At 40.6% G+C, this 22956-nt stretch overlaps 1 protein-coding gene across 50 annotated transcripts in view; it reads left to right on the forward strand.

Annotated features, from left to right (window-relative positions):
• Positions 1-22956, forward strand: part of R3HDM2 (R3H domain containing 2) — a 163050-nt gene that overhangs the window by 112138 nt on the left and 27956 nt on the right. For 12 of the 50 annotated variants that reach the window (XR_015163879.1, XR_015163880.1, XM_086400363.1 and 9 more), the window contains exons 4-13: positions 1954-2075; positions 5476-5675; positions 11654-11695; positions 13804-13890; positions 14407-14533; positions 15535-15613; positions 16266-16325; positions 16887-17027; positions 17455-17563; positions 20312-20407. Coding sequence is in view for 48 of the 50 variants with exons in the window: in XM_086400363.1 (XP_086256489.1) it covers positions 1954-2075; positions 5476-5675; positions 11654-11695; positions 13804-13890; positions 14407-14533; positions 15535-15613; positions 16266-16325; positions 16887-17027; positions 17455-17563; positions 20312-20407 (1063 nt within the window). In the remaining 2 variants the exon portion in view is untranslated. Of the gene's footprint in view, positions 1-495; positions 646-1953; positions 2076-5475; positions 5676-11653; positions 11696-13803; positions 13891-14406; positions 14534-15534; positions 15614-16265; positions 16326-16886; positions 17028-17454; positions 17564-20311; positions 20408-22956 lie in introns of those variants that run through there. The other 38 variants (XM_086400396.1, XM_086400398.1, XM_086400397.1 and 35 more) reach the window with 11 other exon arrangements.

The following is a 22956-nucleotide window of genomic DNA, read 5'->3' on the forward strand; positions in this document are numbered from 1 at the left end:
AAATAGGTTGTAGGGAAGCACACCATCTAGGCTCTCTTGGGAGCTTACTGTCTTGTTTTGTTTTAGTCAAGTTATATATGAAATAGTTCCTTTCTTCATTGAATAAGCCATCCACAGCGGAAATTGTTTCTTTGCCTTTTATCCCTTATCTGCTGACTTTATTTTTGCTCTTTAAAGACCTTTCTTTCTTTTCTTCCTTTCTTCCTGCTAATAAATTCTCTTGTCCCTTGGCTACAACTTTTGCTTTGTTTTGGCCCAGAAAAAATTGTTTCCAGGGATCCTTATGTCCCAACAGATAAAGAGAGCCTTCTGCGTAGGATTACAGGGTTAGAAGTGACTGTAGTTAAAATTATAGAACAAAACAGAACCCCAGCGAAGTAATACAGATTTGACCTCCATGTATCTTGTGATGGGTCTTAACTCTAGGATAGTAACACTCTGACCTCTCATTACTAGCTTATTCTCTCTGATGCACCTTTCTCCGTGTGTTTGTAGGTTGTTGCAGTCCAGACATCATCTACACAGAAGACAACCTTCAGCAGAAGAAAAGCATTTCTCTAGTGGCTTTTTTTTTCTTTTTTTTTTCAAATACAATGGCCTTTCTTTAAAGCCACCCACCCAACAAAGCCCTCTCATGTCTAGCTGGTAATGATTGAGTCACTTGTCCCTTCCCAACCCATTCACAAAAGAAAACAGAATTACCACGATTAGTCTAGCTAATTAGGATCCACCTCATAGGACTCAGGGACAGGATCACCTTTGCTGATCGTGTCCTCAGAGGAAAGCAAACACAAGAGGAAATCTGGGCTGGAGAAGTGTGGGAGAAAGAGGAGATTTGGATAGGCAGCCAGTATAAGGTCTACTGTACCGTTTCCTCTGCTGCTTCCTCTTTCCTTAGGGTAAGAATTACTTTGTTTTACACAGATCTTTAAGAGGCCAGTAGTCTCAGTGGAAATGACTGTCAGAATTCTTAAAAGTGGGTGCATTAATCACTGTCTATTTTATGGATGTCTTAATCTAAAGTTCAAGTTTTCCTGTTTCCCAGTGAGTGAAGGAAACCATGTGACTCCCTGCAACTTAAGTTGGAATGTGTGATGATATTCCACAAGTGGCTGTTATGAAAGACTGTTTTTTGTTTTTAGTTGAATTTTTCATTAGTGCTTTGACTGAATAACAGTGCTTGGACACCATGAAGTTATTATTAGTCCAGCTGTCCAGACAGTTGAGCCTTTTCTGCCTTAGATGTAAAGAGGAGCTGCAAAGTTATTATTCTGATTTGACAATATACCTGTTTGGTAATTGAAGCCCATCCTGGAAAAAGAAACAACTGCTACTTTATATTTTTCCATACCACTTTCTCCCATTTTTTCAGTTTATTGAGATTTAATTGATGGATAGCTCTGTATAAGTTAAAAGTGCTCAGTTCAGGTGAGTTTAGTCACTCAGTCATGTCTGACTCTTTGCGACCCCATGAATCGCAGCATGCCAGGCCTCCCTGTCCATCACCATCTCCTGGAGTTCATTCAAACTCTCGTCCATTGAGTCGGTGATGCCATCCAGCCATCTCATCCTCTGTCGTCCCCTTCTCCTCCTGCCCCCAATCCCTCCCAGCATCAGAGTCTTTTCCAATGAGTCAACTCTTTGTATGAGATGGCCAAAGTACTGGAGTTTCAGCTTTAGCATCATTCCTTCCAAAGAAATCCCAGGGCTGATCTCCTTTAGAATGGACTGGTTGGATCTCCTTGCAGTCCAAGGGACTCTCAAGAGTCTTCTCCAACACCACAGTTCAAAAGCATCAATTCTTCGGTGCTCAGCTTTGTTCACAGTCCAACTCTCACATCCAAATATGACCACTGGAAAACCATAGTTTAAGTATACTGCTTAATAATTTCACATACATATACTATGAAATGATTACCACAATAAGTTTAGTTAACATCCATTTCCTCATAGATGGTTTCCTTCTGCTGCTGCTGCTGCTGCTGCTGCTGCTGCTAAGTCGCTTCAGTCGTGTCCGACTCTGCGACCCCGTAGACGGAAGCCTACCAGGCTCCCCCATCCCTGGGATTCTCCAGGCAAGAACACTGGAGTGGGTTGCCATTTCCTTCTCCAATGCATGAAAGTGAAAGTGAAGTCACTCAGTCGTGTCCGACTCTTAGTGACCCCATGGACTACAGCCTACCAGGCTCCTCTGCCCATGAGATTTTCCAGGCAAGAGTACTGGAGTGGGGTGCCATTGCCTTCTCTGGGTTTCCTTCTAGGTTGATGAAAATGTTTTGCAACTAGACAGAGGTGGTGGTTACACAACATTGTGAATATATTAAATCCACTGAATTCACTTCAAAGTGCTTAATTTATGTTGAGTGAATTTTTTCAATTCAATTAAATACAATTCCAGGCCAAAATTTTTTTTTTCTTTTGATGAGAACTTTTAGGAGCTACTCTTTTAGCAGCTTTCAAAATATACCATGCAGTTAACTGTTGTCATCTCTATAGTCATTACATCTCCAGTACTTACGTATCTTTTCACTAGGGGTGTGTACCTTTTGACCACTTTCATCCAGTTTTCCCCACTCCCCACCTCTAACTTTTCTTTCTGACAGAGTAATCTGTTTAAGGTTATTTAAGCCTGAAAAAGAAAAATATTAAAGATTTGTCATGTGGTAAAAGTAGTAAACTTAATTTTGTTTGACTCTGAAGGCAGATTTAGGGTCAGGATTGAAACAGTTCATAGCTTTCTATAGGGAGAAACTATACAACAGTGAAAGTGAAAGTCGCTCAGTCGTGTCCGACTCTTTGTGACCCCATGGACTATACAGTCCATGGAATTCTCAAGGCCAGAATACTGGAATGGATAGCTTTTCCCTTCTCCAGGGGGTCTTCCCAATCCATGGATGGAACCCAGGTCTCCCACATTGTAGGCGGATTCTTTACCAGCTGAGTCACAAGTTAAGGCTATAAAATGGTGAGTTGATCCTGTCCTGGGAGTTTTCTAGAAGAAAGAAAGTTCCTCTCAGGAACTCACACAAAAAGAACTCTTCTTTGGGGAGGATGGGGATGATCGCATAAGGTTGCATCTAAGAACTTTTCCAGTTCTCATCTTTATTGATGTTTCCTAGCTAAGAGATACAGAGAAGGGATGTACTAAGTTTTACTATCCTTCAGACTGAAGAGAATTGAGGCTTTATTTATCCATGGAGAGAAAAGACAAGTATATGTGTGTATGCAGTTCCCATGTGCAGCCAATGACCATAAGCTCTGTAGGTTATAACTTTAAAGAGAAATTATTTGGCTGCATTATGTCCTCGTTGTGGCACGTGGCAGCTTCTGTTGCAGTGCTCAGGCTTCTCTGGAGTTGTGGCACATGGTCTTCAGAGTACATGGGCTCAGTTGTTTTGGCACACGGACTTAGTTGCCCCATGGCATGTGGGGTTTTTGCTCTCTGACCAGGGATCAAACTCACATCCTCTGCATTGGAAGGTGGATTCTTAACCGCTGCACCACCAGGGAAGTCTTTTTATAGAAATCTCCAGACACTGAATCAATTAAAAAATAAAATATCAGCCATTTTCCTTGTGTAGTCAGTATCTTCCAGTGTTTCTCATCTTTAAATTCAACTGTATGACTGATTGTATGAGTGACTTTGGCCTTTTAAACTAAGTCTCCAGGCAGCTGCTCAGGAGCTACCAAAAGGTGAACAAAGCAATAATCTTGCAGACTAATTTATGCCAGGTTGAGGTTACACGTGCTTCTTAAGAACCTTCTGGGTTTTATCCTTGAAACTGATTTGAAGGAGGAAAAAATGTCTGGCATGACAATTTTCTTGAAGCACTTCTGTTTGTTTAGCTTAGTTTCTAGGGTCACATGCCAAGAGACACGACATCTGAGAGGGTTTCCAGTCTTATCTTTTTAAAGAGGGGAAAGAATTATTTAGGATTCAAGTACAGTCAGTAATCCATGTAAGGAGAAGCCTCTATTATAAACCATTGTTGGAGCTAAGTATATTTGACTTCAACAGTTGTTGAGAACATGAATCTTTGTATAGAGCATCAGCTTCTGTTTCTGAATATGTGCTGAGATTACTATGTTGACCTTATTACAGGGTTTCTTGTAGCTATAGCAAGTGACAAGAGCTAGCAACCCCTGCAGTATAAATCTCTGTGTTTTTGGGACCCAGTAAAGTGACTGAACTCAAATAGTGAATAGCAAAGCAAAGATTCTCCCTTCCTCCAGGGAGAGACCCGGTCTTTCTGAAGAGCAGATGACTACAAACTCTTCTTACCTTTTCAGTTTGCTTAAGATAAAAGAAAGAATTTAAGATTCTGTAAACATTGTCTGATTTTGCTGCTTTTTTGATGGAGGAAACACTTGAAGTTGTTAACAGTGTTGTGGTTTGTGGTAGCTGTAGGGTTTCTCCCTTGGGAAAGAAGAGTGGTCTTCTCCAGTATTGAATAGAGCTTTATATTTTCCTCCGTTCTGAGGAGAGTCTGGTGAGTTAACTCTGTGAAGTGCTCAAGCTGAAAATGTGAGCAAATTTCTGGAGGGAACAAGGGAAGGAAAATAAAATGCCAAGGGGACTTTATACTGCATTGCTTTAGAACTGAATCCTGGTGAATCTCAAAACAATTATGCTGAGTAAAAGAATCCATATAGTGTATGATGTAAAATTCTAGAAAATGGAGACAGAACTGTAGTGACAGTGGTTGGCTGGGAATATGGAGAGGGGAGGATGGGCTTATAAAGGAGCAGGAGGAAGCTTTTATAATATGCCCACTGTTTTGATTGGGATGATGTTTCACAAATGTATGCATGTTTCATAATTCATCAAATTGTACATTTCTTTTGGCTGTACCACGTGGCTTGCAGGATCTTAATTCCCCACCAGGGATTGAACCTGGGCCCTCAGCAGTGAAAATGTGGAGTCCTAATCACTGGACTGCCAGAGAATTCCTGTGGTGATGGTTTAGTTGCTAAATCTGACTCTTATGACCCCATGGGCTATAGCCTGCCAGGCTCCTCTGTCCATGGGATTCTCCAGGCAAGAATGCCGGAGTGGGTTGCCATTTCCTTCTCCTAGTACATTTTAAATATATGAAATTTATGTCAGTTTTACCTCAGGAGACCTGCATTTGATCCCTGGGTTGGGAAGATCCCCTAGAGAAGGGAATGGCTACCCACTCCATTATTCTTGCCTGAAGAATCCCATGGACAGAGGAGCCTGGCAGGTGCTATAGTCAGTCTACGGGGTCACAAAGAGTTGGATACGACTGAGCTATACCCTAAAGTTAAAAAAAAAAACACACCACACCCTAAAGTTAAAAAAAAAATGAAATTTTTTTTCTAGGGGCAACATTTATCAAAGAACCCTATACTGGGTTATAGGAAGGCTATTGTAGGCTTCGTGTGAAATACTAATCTTGTGTGTATTAACTATAGATGCACAACTCCTGTTTAATGCATTTCATGTTTTTTTAGGAGTCCATAGAGGCTACTGTATTCTATTGAAGAAGATGTCTAACAGCAACACTACTCAAGAGACCCTGGAAATAATGAAAGAATCGGAAAAAAAGCTGGTGGAAGAATCTGTAAACAAAAACAAGTTTATATCTAAGACGCCAAGCAAAGAAGAAATTGAGAAAGAGAGTGAAGATACCAGTTTGCGTCAGGAGACACAGGTAAGGATTAGAAGCGCATCCTGTGTGCATTCTTCTCAGCAAAACAGAAGTGTCCTTATGGGTGGTATTGGAGACCTATAGGAAGCCAGTCACTTACACAGACATTGGAATCTCCCTAAAAGCCGAGCTTCAGCTCTCAAGAAATATCTCTTCCACTTTTTGTCAGAGTCCACAATGAAGTTCAAAGAAAACAGAATGAAATCCCTAATCTGTTAGGACCTGAGTAACACTGGTTCTTGCTACATTTTGATATTTTTTTAATGATCAAAAAATAAACTATATAGTGATATTTAATGTCATAATATGGCTTATAATAAACTCTTAAAATGACAACTGCCTGGCTTTATACAGTGTTAAATTCATATTCTGGTTGTGTTAAAGCAGTCAGTATTTTCTGGATCAGAAATAGTCTCTGAACTTGCCACTTGGTAAATGTGCGTGAGAAGAATTTTATTCTTTGGTTGCCATGTTGTTTTCCATCCAAATTCATACTGCAGTGCAGATATGATGGCAGTAGATTGCCAGCCGAGCTTCTTCCAGGGCTCCTTTTTGGTACCCAGCCAGCCCGGCCTCTGAGCCTTCTCTAGCTTACCTGTTTCAGTTCTCTTCCTTGTGGTTACAACTAGTTTCCTTTGTTACCCAAGCTGAAATAGCATAAATCCTTTCCTTGCCCAGGGGTGAGACTGGTCTTTATTATATGCCTAGGAGGTAGACTGTTAACTGCAGTTAGTTTAAACAACAGTAGCAATAACATTTTTGAGGGTCTGGAAACTTGAAACATGATTTTTCTGGACAACCAGTTCACCTAGGCCTTGTCTTTAAGACAGCAACAACACGAAGGGATAAATTAAATTAAAATCAGACAACTCTGAAATATTTTGTTCTCTAGCTGCCTGCTTTTTCTACTGTTTTTCCTCTTACAGTTTGCCAGATCTGTGTCATGGCTGCTTTTCTTTCCATTATCTTTTGCATGTGAGTTGTCATTCCCCACCCATCCTTCCAGGGTTTGGGGAGACAGTCTGCCGCTGTTGCAGCTCTACTTTTAGCTTCCACTGATACCAATAATGAATTTTAAATCCTCAGGACAGATAAGTGCTGAATATTTAATTATGTGCTGTCATGTTACATGGACGATAATAATTAAATGAACTTTTGAGTTCAAGTTACTCTGTTCTCAGGAGACTATTTTAAGTGGTGTTCTGAACTCCTGTTGTGTGTTCTTCTTGAAGACAGGCAGAAAAGAAAGGATGACTATAGGTTTTATATGCCTTATGGATACTTACTTGGTTTAAGAATGTCTTCACCTATATGTCTGGATAGGTTGTGTGGGAGGCTGGGAAGGGAACCTGCCTCCCCTCAGACTCCTTTCGTGGCTGCTAGTGCAGGTTGAGTTGCTGCTGCCATTTCCTGGAGCTCCTGCTCCTTCTACAAAGTCTTCATTCTTGGCCACCCTTGGCCACCCTTCAGAAGCCTTCTCCCCTCTACCAGTATTCCTCTTCAGTAACACTAAAAATTTTGCTCTTTCTCTTACCTTCCTCTAAAGTCTTAAGTCTCCCCAAGAATCTTACTGATGCTGAGAGTACCTGTTATGAATTAGAACTGGATAGTTCCAAATATTGTTCTAGAATATTATGAATTGGAGCTGAAAAGTTTGAGGAAAGGGTACTTTCATTACTTGTGCTGTGAGACATATTCTTGGAATCAGCAATTGGAATTCAGAACATCTTTGGCATGAAAACAGTGCTATGTAAGACAGGTTCTGAGATTCAGTTTAGAATGGGCAAGCCCTGACATAACAAATACTGAACTCTTAGGTGGGTCCTTTAAAGAACTGAGCTAGGCTTTCTGCCTTTATACTTGTAATCCCCTCTGATTCATCTACCATACTGCTTTAGAAAGATGGCTATGAAATAACGATCTGATTGTGTTAATTCTCTTCAACCTTTCTGTGTCTCTTCATGCCCTAGGCTAAGTCCCAAATTTGTCAGCATGGCATATTGTGACCTAGCCCCTTGCCTGCTATCCATCCACCTCTGACATTCTATGCTTCAGCCTAACGGATTCCCTGGTCCCTGTTATAAATTGGAGCTGAAAAGTTTGGAGAAAGCATGCTTTTATACATGCTTTCTCTAACTAGAATGCCTTCCTTGGTGTTCTTTCCCTGGCCTTTGCCAGGTCAGTTTAGTCTCATCATTGTATCTCTAAGGCCCAACACAGTTCCTTGTAGGCACTCATTATTTATGAACATATGAATTTATGAATTCCTAGGTCTTAGTTAGATACTTGCACTCCTATAGCACTTCATAAGTACCTCTGTAATGCACTTAATATCCTATATTGTAATTGTCCATTTGTCTGTCTTCTTCAGCAGAATTATGAGTTCCTTTTTGACAAGGCTTCTGTCTTTTATCTTTGTATCCTCCAGTAGTTAGCATGGGGTCTGATACATACTAGGCCTTCAGTATGTGTTTGACTATTAAATGAAAATTATGCATTCTGAGAAATTCACAGATTTATACATTTTTGTAGAGATATAAATTGGTATTTATAAAGTTAGAGATACCAAGGGAACATTTCATGCAAAGATGGGCACAATAAAGGACAGAAATGGTATGGATCTTACAGAAACAGAAGATATTAAGAAGAGGTGGAAGAATACACAGAAGAACTATACAGAAAAGATCTTCATGACCCAAATAACCACAATGGTGTGATCACTCACCTAGACCCAGACATCCTGGAATGTGAAGTCAAGTGGGCTTTAGGAAGCATCACTACAAACAAAGCTAGTGAAGGTGATGGAATTCCAGTTGAACTATTTCAAATCCTAAAAGATGAGGCTGTTAAAGTGCTGCACTCAGTATGCCAGCAAATCTGGAAAACTCAGCAGTGGCCACAGGACTGGAAAAGGTCAGTTTTCATTCCAGTCACAAAGAAAGGCAATGCCAAAGAATGTTCAAACTACCACACGGTTACACTCATCTCACAAGCCAGCAAAGTAATGCTCAAAATCCTCCAAGCCAGGTTTCAACAGTACGTGAACCATGAACTTCCAGATGTTCAAGCTGGATTTAGAAAAGGCAGAGGAACCAGAGATAAATTGCCAACATCCTCTGGATCATTGAAAAAGCAAGAGAGTTCCAGAAAAACATCTACTTCTGCTTTATTGATTATGCTAAAGCCTTTGACCGTGTGGATCACAATAAACTGGAAAATTCTTGAAGAGATGGGAATACCAGACCACCTGACGTGCCTCCTAAGAAATCTGTATGCAGTCGAGAAGCAACAGTTAGAACCAGACATGGAACAGACTGGTTCCAAATTGGGAAAGGAGTATGTCAAGGCTGTATATTGTCACCCTGCTTATTTAACTTATATGCAGAGTACATCATGAGAAATGACAGGCTGGATGAAGCACAAGCTGCAATCAAGATTACTGGGATAAATATCAATAACCTTAGATATGCAGATGATACCACCCTTATGGCAGAAAGTAAAGAGGAACTAAAGAGCCTCTTGATGAAGGTGAAAGAGGAGAGTGAAAAAGCTGGCTTAAAACTCAGCATTCAGAAAACTAAGATCATGGCATCCGGTCCCATCACTTCATGGCAAATAGATGGAGAAACAATGGAAACAGTGACAGACTTTATCTTCTTAAGCTCCAAAATCATTGCATTTGGTGACTGCAGCCATGAAGTTAAAAGACACTTGTTCCTTGGAAGAAAAGCTGTGACCAGCCTAGACAGCATATTACAAAGCAGAGACATTACTTTGCCAACAAAGGTCTGTCTAGTCAAAGCTATGGTTTTTCCAGTAGTCATATATGGATGTGAGAGTTGGGCTATAAAGAAAACTGAGCTGAAGAATTGATGCTTTTGAACTGTGGTGTTGGAGAAGACTCTTGAGAGTCCCTTGGACTGCAAGGAGATCCAGCCAGTCCATCCTAAAGGAAATCAGTCCTGAATATTCATTGGAAGGACTGATATTGAAGCTGAAACTCCAATACTTTGGCCACCTGGTGCAAAGAACTGACTCATTTGAAAAGACCCTGATGCTGGGAAAGATTGAAGGCAGAAAGAGAAGGGGACAACAGGGGATGAGTTGGTTGTACGGCATCACCAACGTGATAGACATGAGTTTGAGCAAGCTCCAGGAGTTGGTGATGGACAGGGAAGCCTGGCATGCTGCAGTCCATGGTGTTGCAAAGAGTTGGATACGACTGAGCAACTGAACTGACTGAAATTGGTATAAGTTCTCTGAAGGGCAATTTAGCAATACTTTATAAAAATTTTAAATGGACTGTACAGTATTTGCAGGTATACTCAATGATATAGTCATTGAAGCATTGTTTATACTAACAAACATGAGAAACATCCTAAATGGTCCAGTTTGTGTATGGCCACACAAAGGAATACCATGTAGCCACTAAGAAAAACAGTATCTCTTCTGTGGAGGTATATCCTTGAAGAAAAGTTTAAAAGTAAGGTTTAGGACAGTGTGTACAATCTCCTTTTTTTTTTTTTAAAGTGTGTGTACACAAGTACAATAAACTTATAGATGCATAAAAGATCTCTGGAAAGATTACAAGAAATTCAATACTAGTTGATCCTTTAGGAGGGATCCAGGTAGCTGGGGAACACATGTAAAAGGAGACTTACTGTTCTGTTTTGTGCCATGTGTATGTTCTTACTTATTTGAAAAAATAGTGACAAATCCTGCCTCATATCCCTGGACTATTCTCTTACTGTAACAGATCTTGCCACTGACCAGACTCACCGTCATTTCTTACTCTTTCCACCCACCTTTCCAGTTCTCCATTTTGCATTGTAGCAGTGTTATTTGATAACTAGTGAAGAGGACAAAGCAAAGAGAAATCCTCACCTACCCGGAACCATGCTGGTACTCTGCCTCTGTCTTGTTTCCCCTCCTCTACCCACCAGCCTCAGTTTTCTCCACACCCCAGTGACAGTTCCATTCCAAACATCTTAAAAGCCCTAAGTATCATGCATAACCCTGCTACTGCTGCTGCTGCTAAGTCGCTTCAGTAGTGTCCGACTCTTATGAACCCCATGGACTACAAGGCTCCTCCGTCCATGGGATTTTCCAGGCGAGAGTACTGGAATGGGTTGCCATTGCCTTCTCCATGCATAACCCTGCCCAACCTCTTCTCCAGAGTCCCCATTTTGACTTCTCAGCTATTCAGAAACCTCATAAATTAATTAGTCATTTTTCCCTTCATCCCACCTCAGGCCCTTATTCATCTTCCTCAGCTTCTATCCTGCTCCTTACTCACTCTTCTTACCTCCCTTTGCTCTGGAGGTCTTGTCCACATCTTCCATGCTCCTTTCTTTTTATCCTGCCCCCATCTTATATCCCTGACCCAAACAGGCTATAAGAGCCAACAACCAGGAGCTTAGCACTGGGAGAATTCTCATATTCCAGGAAGTAGGCAGTTGCCAAGAAGAGCCTTCATTCCATTTCTGCAGCCTCAGGAACAGGTTTTTCGAGTATCTGAAGTTAGAACTCTCAGTGTGTTGTCCTCCAAAGACAGTATTTTAAGTGATGCTTAGGGGCCATATTTCACATCCATTATAGGCTAAATAGGCTTCTGTTAGCAAAGTTTGGGGAAGAAACACTCGTCATGCTATGGTAGTAATATTTCTGGAACCATCCTAATCAGGAGAGGATTCCCTGGTTTATTCAAAAGTAATTTTTATCAATCTATGAACTAGGCCAACCAGTCAGTCTCTTTCTGTTTTTTATCTTCATGGTGAGTGATTTGTCTGCAGGTGGCCTGTGGTCCCCTCCATGTCACAGTTGCTAGAGTTGTCGCTTGGGGGACAACCACGACAACAGGGTCTCATCATAGTTTGGCTGTTACAGTGGTTTTAAAGTTAGTGCTTTTTCTCTGTAAATTTGTATTGCTTTTAAGTGTTTATTTCCTCTACCTTTAATATTTTCTAATCCCCTTCTAACAGAGGCGGACATCCAACCATGGTCATGCCAGGAAAAGAGCCAAGGTGAGAGCCCTTCCTCTATAACTTCTAGTGTTATTAGTAGTGCATTGTACAAATGGACTTAACACTAATATCTAGTGTATTTAGGTTACATATATGTAAAGTTTTTTGCCTATACTTTGTACCCTAATTGTGAACATGCACACACACACACAATCACAAACATGCATTGCACATATACATATGTCCTGTTGGAACGTCTGGCTTTATTTTTCTCTGTTATCTTTAGTCTATTTCAGTTACCTGAAAGGATACCCAGCCAAAGCCTCCCACAAACAAAGCCTGAGCAGATTGATACTGGTTCTGTTGTAGTGTTAGTTTCTCTGCTCATCTCTGGCTCTCTTATTTTTCCCCCAACAGTTTTGGGGATTTTTGCCATGAGAATTTTCTGTAAGATAAATCCTCCCTCCTTAGTAAAATGGTTGAACATTTTTGGACGTCCTAAAAATAGAGGCTTTGTTTTGTTTTGGTTTGGTTCACCTTTTAGGTTGGTTCAGGGAGGAGGATTTTGTTTTTAATCATTGTATGATAAAATGAGCACATCACAGATTATTTGAAGCAGTATTATCAGGGAAGACTATAGGTGTTAGTGGTGTGATAGCTTTTTAATTTTAATTAGGGAACAGTAAAATATTAAACTTGTCCTGCATTTGGAAGAATTGTCAACAGAACTAGTAATTAAGGGTATCCACCCTTTTCCCCTAGAAAAATAATGGTAGAATTTGGGAGTGTCCCAGCCAGTATGTAGCTTGGGTTTGAAGAAGACTGTGATGTATGATAAATTGGTTCTGTGGACTGCCTTCCATGGCCTAATCCACAAGTAATGGACTTGACGGTAAAAAGGGTGTTCACGATTTCCCTGGCATCCAGTGGCTAATTCTCTACACTTCCAATGCAGGAGGTAAAGCTTCGATACCTGGTCAGGGAACTAGGATCCTGTATGCCGCATGGCACCTCATAAAGGGGGGAAAAAGCAAACCAGAGAGTATTATCTGCTATTTCACTTTCTCCAAACTTTTTGAAATAAGACAGAAAAGTTTAAAAAGTTTCTATTGTTATTGTCTCCGTTTTACAGAGGAGAAAACTTGGCCTTAATAGAGTTTGAGTGAGATTGACAAAGGACATTTATTAGTAAGTGGCAAAACTAGGCTTAAAGTCAGTTCTTCAGGATTGGAAATTCTTTTCACTGTACTATACAACCTGAAACACACATACTGCGTTTTGTGCTTTTGTGTTTACTGTAAACTTTTATTTTATTATAAGAACTCTCAATAAATGTTTATAGGTAGATTTGTAATGAGTCACTATAATTTTTGACTTTGGAGATCCCTGGAAGAGCAGTGATTATAATTATAAAGTGAATTTCAGATTTTTGGGGGATTCTCCAGGTAGCATAAATAAACCAAGTGGATTAGTTCTTTATTACACTGAACCCCAAGTGTTAGAAAGTTTTCTTTCTCTTTACTTTTTTCTTAGACACTTTTCCCCATTACATTGCCACCTCAGGTTTAGAGTCATTTAGCATTTGTTGTCTACTGTATGCTAAACACTATTTGTGTTTACATATTTTATATAATTCTCACAAGAACTTAGGCATTTCTAACCCATTTTCATTGTGAGAAAAAAAAGAGGACCCAGAAAGGTCAAGTAGTTTGCTGAGGGTCTCATATCTCATCGTTTGAAACAGAAGTTGAAGCTAGGACTTCTGGCTCTTAAATCTAGTCTTTCTACTAAGCTTTGCTGCTGTGTATTCTCAGTTAACTTCCGAGTCTAATATTGGAGCACTGAGCTAGAGAGAGAGGAGAGCTAAACAAAGTGGCTTGCCTATCATCTAGCCAAAAGTAGTTGTTTTGTTGTTATATATCTACTGCTGTAAGCAAGAGAATTATCTTTCAAGTGGATCAGGAATGGATGAGAAGGACCTGTTTGAAGAAGGAAAAAAAAAACCCTCTTTAATGGAAGCAGCAACTAACAGAACCAAGGAGGATGCCCTTTATTCAGTGGAAAGATTTCCAAATGTTCCCCAAGGGAATATGTATATATATATATATATATATATATATATGTGTGTGTGTGTGTGTGTGTGTGTGTATATTTTTTTTTTTTTTCAGTCTAATTCCAAGCTGAAATTGGTGCGCAGCCTTGCAGTGTGTGAGGAATCCTCTGCTCCATTTGTTGACGGGCCACTAGAAACCCAGGTAGGTCCTTTATGAGTAAGTATAGCTTTTGAGTTTGGCGGTTGTTTGCTGAACAGTCATGTCACAACCATGGCATCAACATTAGGCTTGGAAATTGGGGTAGAAAAAGCTTCAAAACAAGTTGTTGCAGTAAAGTGGCATGAATGAGAGCATGAAGTGTAGGTCTTCACACCTGGACCACCCAGGATGATGCAGACAAGGAGATTCCAGGGCTGGATCATGTTTTCCCAACCACAGCTTTCCCTCTGGTGGTTAGAACCATTTCCATTCTAATTCTTATGCCAGAAACAGCCAGCATAACTTGAGCTCTCCAAAGAGTAGGCTGTGATTATTGGCAGAAAGGACTTAGCCTCTAGCTTATTGGTAGAACAAAAACTAAAACAATTTAATTAAAATATTCTCTTTTGTAATACAATGCTGTCACCCTAAGATTTGCCTTCTTTTAGATTTTAAAGGAGCTGCAGGAGAGTTAATTGTTTTCCCTTTTGATTATATTTCTCTTTCCCCTTGTCCAAGGATATAATTCAATTGCACATCAGCTGCCCCTCTGACAAGGAGGAAGAAAAGTCCACAAAGGATGTCTCTGAAAAGGAAGACAAGGACAAAAACAAAGAAAAGGTCCCAAGGAGGATGCTGTCTAGAGGTGAAGACTTTTCCCTCTGCTCATCTGTCCTAGGGCCTGGTTCTGCAGTGCCCTTTCCTTCCATCTTCCCACTAGCCTTATTGGCCCAACAGTGTACAGTGTCCTGCTGACTTCATCATTGTTTGGGGAGGTACCTAACTAGGTTACTTTCTTTGCTGCTTTATCCAGCTCTGCCTTAAGGGCTGACAGAGAGCTACTCTGTTAACATTGGGCTACCAATAGCAGGAGGACATTGTAGTCAATTCTGATTTTATTCTTGCTTTTGGAATAAATGGTGATGGATTATCACTGGTAGCAGATTCAATACCATTTATAGTTTAGTTTGGAGATGCTCAGAGTGATTTTTTTTGAATAATCAAATTTGCATGTAATTATTTAGCACTCTTTAGTTTTAAACTCTTGGGCTGGTAGCAAAAAGACATGGCCCACAGAAATGGAGGGAATTCCCTGGCAGTCCAGTCATTAAGACTCAACTCTTTCACTGCCGTGGGCCCAGGTTCGATCCCTGGTCAAGGAATTAAGATCCCACAAGCCATGTGACATAGCCAAAAACAAATTTTTTTAATGATAATTAAGAGGGAAAAGCAATCGTAGTATTAAAATTTTATAAGCAAATATAAACATATAAAAATAATCACCATTTGAATATATTTGCTGAGGTTCTGGAAAATTCAGCCCCATCAGACCTTACCTAGAATTTATTTTAACTAGAATAAAACCTTTGTTTTGGTCTGGTCTTTTGGTAAATACTAATGGCAAGGTGACTATTCAGTGTAATATGAATATAACACTGTGACCCAGATTCCACCTTCTGTCATTACCATGGGAAATTTTGAGAGGCTGGTAAATCAAGGTTACTCTCATTTTAAGCTAAAACTCCTGAAGTTTGATTCTACTTTTCCTCTTATGTCTCCTGATCAGATTGTAGGCTTCTGCTTGGGGTTAAATATCATACAAAGCAGTTTCATTTATTTCAAATTTATTTCATTGTGGTGTTCTAGACTCCAGCCAAGAATATACGGACTCCACTGGAATAGACCTACATGAATTTCTTGTAAATACACTGAAAAAGAACCCAAGGTAATAACATGATTTGATGGAACGGGGAAAGGGGCCTGAATCAGCAGAATACCCGAGAAGCCAAGTAGCTTCTCAGAATTTTTCTATTATTGTTAGAATCTGGGATGCCCATTTCCCCTACACCCCCACCACCATTTCTCTCCAAAGTAGTTTTATATTCTGTGGAGGGATTCAGAATACCCTTATATTGAGATTTCTGCTTTCAGAAGAGTTGAGAAAAATTCTGTGGAAGAATGGACTCAAAGAAATATCAAGGCTTAAGAATACAGTTAAAAAGTACAGAAGAGAAAAGAACTGATTTGTAACAAAGCTAAATCATACTTGTTTACAAATTCTATAAATAACCAGATGGAGTGTAGAATTACGATTAGTATAAGTATAAAGTATGTGTTTGTATGACTATGACTGCCAACAGAATTAGGTTTCTGATAAGGGAAACAGAGGACATGATTAGGAGGCTTGATTGTTTTTTTAAAGTAACATAAGACAGGGTAGTGAGGTTGGCAGCCTTTACATTTTTGATCCACTCTTGGAGTTTGGATTTATCCCTCCCTTAAGCTTCTATAGTGAGCAGGTTGTGTTTTCAATCCTTGTGTCAGTGTCTATGGAGGGCTGCCTTTTGTTTTGTTTTGTTTTAATCTTTTTTAAACAGGGACAGAATGATGCTGCTAAAATTAGAACAGGAGATTCTGGACTTTATTAATGACAACAAGTAAGTTACTTGAATGAAATACACCTTAGAGGTGGGAGGGAGTACTGGAAAGAAATTTAGGTAAAATTTAAGGATATCCCTCTTTTATCGTTCCCTTAAAGTCTGAATTTTGAAGTAATAACTCACTAGGAACCAGGAGGAGTTGGGAAGACATAATCACAATGAATCAAAATGTATATGTGTGGAAACTAAATCAAGTTTTTAAATTATCACTTAGACTTGAGTTGAAAAATATTTATATCTTTTCAACAGCTAGCCCTTTGTCCCATATTTCACTATTCTTAAGTTTCTCCCTTTTTTATTTGTAGAATATCATCCAGGTGGTTGAGACCTAGGGCTCTTTGTCTAAGGAGCAGTCTTAATGAAGATAGTGGCTCAGAGGGATCTACACAGTACTGTAGATAAAGCTAAGAGAACTTGTTTGGTTACCATTGAGTAAATATCTATCTTCCTTATAATAATGTCTCATAGGAATTTCTCCACTTTCAACACTTGTAAGAATAATTACAATGGGCTATTATTTGTTCTTATTTCACTTTTCCCCCCTGGGTTTCCCTGCAGCAACCAGTTCAAGAAGTTCCCTCAGATGACCTCATATCACCGGATGCTATTACACCGGGTAGCTGCCTATTTTGGGATGGACCACAATGTAGATCAAACTGGAAAAGCTGTCATCATCAACAAAACCAGTAACACAAGAATGTAAGGGAGGAAACCACAGATTGGGAAGACTTCCCTAGGATAGCTCTAGGGTGGGAGAGGAAGATGCAGGATTTCTCTTTCTGGAGAGGGAGCAGTGGAGGGAGTGGGTAGGTTATATTGTCAAGTTCTACTCTTTTTGAAGCCTTGGAGATGGATTCTAGGGGCATTGGCATTTTGTGAAGACTGGCCTCTGGCTCTCTTCACCTTTAGTGATAGGATAGGAGTAACTGTGGAAGAAGGTAAGTTATAGATGTATAAAGAACAGTCCTTGAGGATTTGGTTAAAACTTTCACATGACTTTTGCAATGCCTGACTTCAGAAATTTCCTGGGTGGGAGTTGTGGAATTTAAGAGAACTGTATAGAAGGTCTGCTTCCTAACAGAAGAGTCTTTCTTCCCTTCCTTCCACATTTCTCTCCCAATCCCAGCCCTGAACAGAGATTCTCAGAACATATAAAGGATGAGAAGAATACAGAATTTCAACAGAGATTCATTCTTAAGAGAGATGATGCCAGTATGGACCGAGATGATAACCAGGTGAAGACTGGAAAGGGTTGGGTCTATACAGAGAGATTGCAGTAAGAGAAACTGGGAGGGGAGAAGAGTTTTTGTGGGATGGAGAAAACTCAAAATATCTTAGTATGGAAGGAAACTCTTGAGCTACACTGAGTTGGCTTTAGCTTAATGTTGAGGATTAAGTACACTTGTTGAGCTAAATGCCACCCTCTTAGCCCCAGAGTGACATGGTGCTGAGGTTTGCTGGGTTTTCTCATTTGGCCTGGAACTCCCTGGTTCTGCCACTGACTTCTAACTCCACTTCATTTTGGGACAAAGCAAGGTCCCTCCCTGCTTCAACCTTGATTCAACCGATGGCGCCATTCTTTTTTTCTTTAATAGTTAGGAATTTCTTTGGGAACTACCCAAAGCTACTTTTATCCCACTTGCACTCTTCCTGTCTCAGAGCTAACCTTGAACTGGGAAAATTGTTATCTGATTTACCCACTTGTAAAGGTGTTTCTGATCCCTTTCTGCAAACCCATTATTCTTTTCCCAACTCCTTCCAGCAAGGTGAGTGAGTCAGTTTGGCTTTTGACGCTTGAAACCTCAGGCAGTATCCCCATTTTGATCCACTCCTGTGGGAATGAAAAGTGAAAAGTCTGCCCCATCCCTTCATTTATGGGCCTGGCTTTTGCCCTGACTTCTAGCGCATCCTTCACATAGTGATTATTTGGAGTTAGTTTCCTAGCCTCATACAGGGTTAAGATCCAGCCTGCTTCTGCTTGGCCTCCAAAGGAGGTTAGGTAGAGAACCAGGATTACAGTTTAAATAATATGGTGGGGTAAAGCCAATAAAATTAGTCTTGCTAATTCATAATAACTCTAATAATATCTTACCTCTAGAGTCAAAATTAGTTTCCTCTCAATATTGTCTGGTCCTGAGACCAGGACTTTTCCTGCTTGCTACTTGAGTATTTGAGGGAGTCCTTTTGAGAAAAGTGCCAGTATCTATTGTGGACAAACATGCTGGGTCTGATTGAAAACAATGAAACATACAAAAGACAAATAAAATTTAAAAACGAGAAAGAGCCTTTCCATCCTGATGCCCTTCTCTCCATTTTCCCAAAACCCCTTTTCTGTGGATCAGGAATTATTCAGGCCTAGAGGCACATTGGGGTGGGATGGAATCTCTCCCTACTGTGAACTTTTCATCTCTCGGCTTCAGGCTTGATCCATAATAGGGTAGGCTCTATGCACTTTCTGTCTGTGATATTAATAATAAACACAGTAATTGCTATTTCATTGAGTGTTTTCCCTCTGCTAGCCTCTGTTCTAAATACATTATATTCATTATCTCATTTAATCCTCTCCACAACCCAGTCTAGATGGGGATTATTAGCCCCGTTTTAAATATAAGTAAACTGAGCTAGGAAATGTTAAATTAGTTGCCAGTGACATTACTTGGAGGTAGCAGAGCTGAGATTCTGCCTGACCTCAAAGCCCATTATGCTCTATCTGTTCTGCCACTGGTTAACCAGTCCTAGAGGCTAAGGACAATATAGCACTTGAGGTCCTTTATCTTCTTGGCATGGGATTGGTAAAAAGGACATTTAGTAGAATTTAGGTTCTTTAGGCTAGTGAGAACTACATCTAGTCAAAAGTTGATACTCCTGAAATTATGCTTACTTCTGGCAATTGGTGAAGATCAGGAAGATCAGCCTAGACCAGTGGTCTCCTTGGTTGCTTCATTTGAAACTTTAAAAGCCTCTGGATTGAAGGTCAGAATCTTTTATAACCTGATGACATGCATTTGATGACTTACCTCCCTCAGAACACTTTGCCTTCAAGAGCAGTATGGAAAAAGGACATTCTGTAACATCCTACCCAGGACAGTGCTCACAACTCCCAGGCTAAGAGGGGAAAAGATGGTGGTGGAGAGTGGGGGGTAGGCTTGCAGAGGTGGCGGTCTGCCCAGCCATCCCCTCTGGTCTCCTGACTACGTTTTTCTGAGAATGCAGGGCTCTCTGTCCTCTGTTCTGTCACTGAGCTTCTCGCTTTCCTCGCGGCACTTGTTTGTCTGCCCTTCCCTGTCCGTCCTTCTTTCTGTTCTCCTTTTCCTTCTCTTTCCTTCTTCGTGTTGCTGTGTTCTCTTTCTACTGTATATTTCTGTAAGCTCTCACCCTTTCCCTCCCTCCAGTAGCTGTAGTTAAGGTGAGAAAAAATGCTTAAACTCTGAGTTTAGCTTCGCCCTTGGGCTTTCACTTGCAAGGCCCTCTTTGCTGAGCTCTGTGTGACTTGGATCTACAGGCCATGGCATCAGTGACTAAAGAAGGGATAAGATCAGGTGCTAGTTCTGTAAAAACTCTTCTAAATTTAGCTCTGGTAAATACCTGTCTCTTCTCCTTTTCTAGCTTCCTCCTATCCCTTGCTTTCCCTCCAAAGCAATGCTGTTTATTCTGTGGGCGATTCTCTTCATCCTTACCGACTGGAAAGTACCCTGCTACATAAGGAAGCAACCTAATCCTTATCAAAAGTTACTGTTCTTGATACTCTGGTTGGGGGGGTGGGGAGCTGGTGAGGCCCCAACCATCCAGAAAACCTGATCTCCCAAACTGCATGGTCAGATGTACCCAGTGAAACCTGTCCAACACTGGAAATTTTATTTCTTTTTTTTTTCCATTTTTTTGATGGCAACTATAAACTCTCCCGGTTTCTCTTCCTTGCTGGTGTGCAGTGAGCTTGCAGTACGAGGAGAACTTAACTAGCTTAATTCTGCTCATCGATCTAGATCAGAGTTCCATTGCAGGATGGAAGGAGGAGCAAGTCAATAGAAGAGAGAGAGGAGGAATATCAAAGGGTCCGAGAGAGAATATTTGCCCGAGAGGTAAGTGTAGCTTCTGAGAGTTGTCAGCCCCTAGCTTTTAGCTCTTAATCTTTGGAACTGTGAATGGAATGAACCCTCCATATATGTTTTGTTGTTTTTTTCTGATTTTGTTTTTAACCAACATCAGCCAGCCCCATATTTGATCTCTAAAATTAAATGTAGCTTATTAGGAAGCTGCAGATTTTTATTCATATTATCGTTAATGCATATGACCTATAAAGAGAACAAATGGAGTGGCTGAATTTGGTAGATTTGATTAGACTGAAAATAGAAATGGTTTTGGCAGGGCTTACGGAAGGGCCCTGGATCTTGCCTGTCAAACCCTCCTCCCGTTTACCCTCTTTCACTTCCACTATCTATTTTAGGTGTCTTTGCTTCTAAGTGGAAGACTTAGTGTCTACACAGCCTATATACATTCATCTTGTTTGGTCTGGCTCATTTTTAGGCTATGTTGGTGATTATCAGAGCACAGATGTGGCATCCATTCTCTGAGCTCCACATTCCACACGCACAGAGGGTACACTCACTATTCCGTACAGTCTTGACCTGAATAGGAAGTCTCTTTCTTCCTATATTTCTTACCTTGTTTCTTAGAATAGGCCTGCTCCATGGACCAAAAGGCAACATGAGTTGTTATGGGCAACTTTATTCTTAAGAACTGTTGGCCATATCAGATATACTTGGTATCCCTGTGTCTGGTGGCCTTTGCCTACCAGACTGAACAGAAGTATAGGAGGAATTCAGGAAAGGCAAGAGAGAAACAAATCTCCAGAAAATATGTGATCCAGATAGTAGCACCATCTTACAGTCAAATTAGCAAACGAAGAAGAGCCAGCCTCCCTTTGTCATCAGAAGATGGCCAATTCTAATCAATACTTAGATGCACACTGCTCCCCTCCCACTTCCTCACTCTCCCTCATCAAGACAAAAAAAAATAATGTATCTTCTCATCATCACCTAGCTCAGAAAAATATTGTCTCTAACTTATACAAACCGAACTCCTCTGTGAACTTGTTCCATTGTCTTGGAAGACACAGTTGTTCCAAGGAGCCTCACTGTGGTCAGATACACAGCAAACCTTCTGGCCTAAAGTCTGAGGAGAAGGACTCTTCTTATGTAATGTAGCCTTCCATTCTGAGTCAGAAAAACCCATCCTCCCAGTTATTCAACTGTGGCCCAGAGAGGGTTTTTCTAACTTTATCTGAAAATCAGTTGAGTGGAATGCTAGGAGAGTGGTCATTTGTACATGGCTACAGCTGGTGAGGACCCTAAATTGTGGACAGGGCAGAATGGTGGAAGTTAATAGCAAACATTCATACAGTGCTTATTATCTTTCAGACCCTGTCCTTAACACTTTGCACACATAAATTTATTTAATCTTTACACTAGGCCTATGTGATAGGTTACATTATCTTCCTCATTTTAGAAATGAGGGACTGAGGCATGAAGAGGTTAAGTAACCTATGATCACACCACTATTTAGTGAAAGACCCGATATTTGAATTCAGGCAGTCCTTGGCTCCAGAGTCAATGCTCTTAACCCCTTAAGTAAACCACCTCTCCATAGCTTGCTCTGCTCTGGGCTTTTTAAATTAAGAAGTTCCCGTGACATCATAGCATAGCTACCTGTGATGTGCTCCTCTGCTTCACTGACACATGGAAAATGACTGTTCCACCATGCCAGCCATTAGCAAAGCCATTCTGAAAGCACAAGTAACTTTTCATAGGATATTAGGGCTTATTATGTACAACACTGGAATATATCTCTATTACCATAACAAAGGAAGCTCTTCTCTCCTTTTTCTCTGATATTTAGTCTCTCAAGCCTCTACTAATATGTGTACTCTTTGTTAAATCCTTATGAATTTATCATTTTCATTTTAGCACTTCCTAACTCTTGCTGTGGTAGAGGCATCAGGAATCTCAAAAGGTCTAGGCAGGGGGAAATGGCCAAAGCCTACTATATGCCAAAGATTTCCCATGTGGAGAGGAAAGAACCTGGCCAATCAAAGGCAACTGATTAAGGGTGGAGTTGTGGGTTGCCGCAGAGGGGAGGAAGAGGCAGTCCAAAAAGAAAGGGAAGTGGCAAGAAGGGTGTTTGGATGGAAATGCTGCTGCTACAGCCTTCTCTGGAGCTGAGCTGTGTTTGGGAAAGCTGCCCCACTCAGGCTCTGCTCTGCATGAAGGCCCCTGTTCTCAGCAGCTGGACACTCTCTGTACCTTTTTCTAAGGCTTGGGAGTCCACCATAATGCTCACTTCACTCAGCTCAGTGGCTTTGTCAGGAAATGATCCCCAAAAGGAATGTTTCAGGCTTTTAATTTTCTCAGTTTTTCTAGGCTCTGAAAAGTACCTGCTTCCCCAATTTCTTACTCTCCTTGGGTGTCAGGTCAGAATGTCTTTCATTTTGGCCAGTGTAGAGGACAGAAATGGGATAGAGATTGAGGATGATTTCTAAAAAAAAACTAAATTTTTTTCTCTTCTCTCCCTTTTCCCTTTCTTTGAATACTCTTTAGGACCAAGCACACCAGTTATTATGCTCAGCTTACCT

The sequence above is a fragment of the Bos grunniens genome, chromosome 5 (genome assembly GCF_055505025.1).
Source record: "Bos grunniens cultivar Pamir isolate PY7600 chromosome 5, Bosgru_T2T1.0, whole genome shotgun sequence".
Taxonomy (NCBI): domain Eukaryota; kingdom Metazoa; phylum Chordata; class Mammalia; order Artiodactyla; family Bovidae; genus Bos; species Bos grunniens.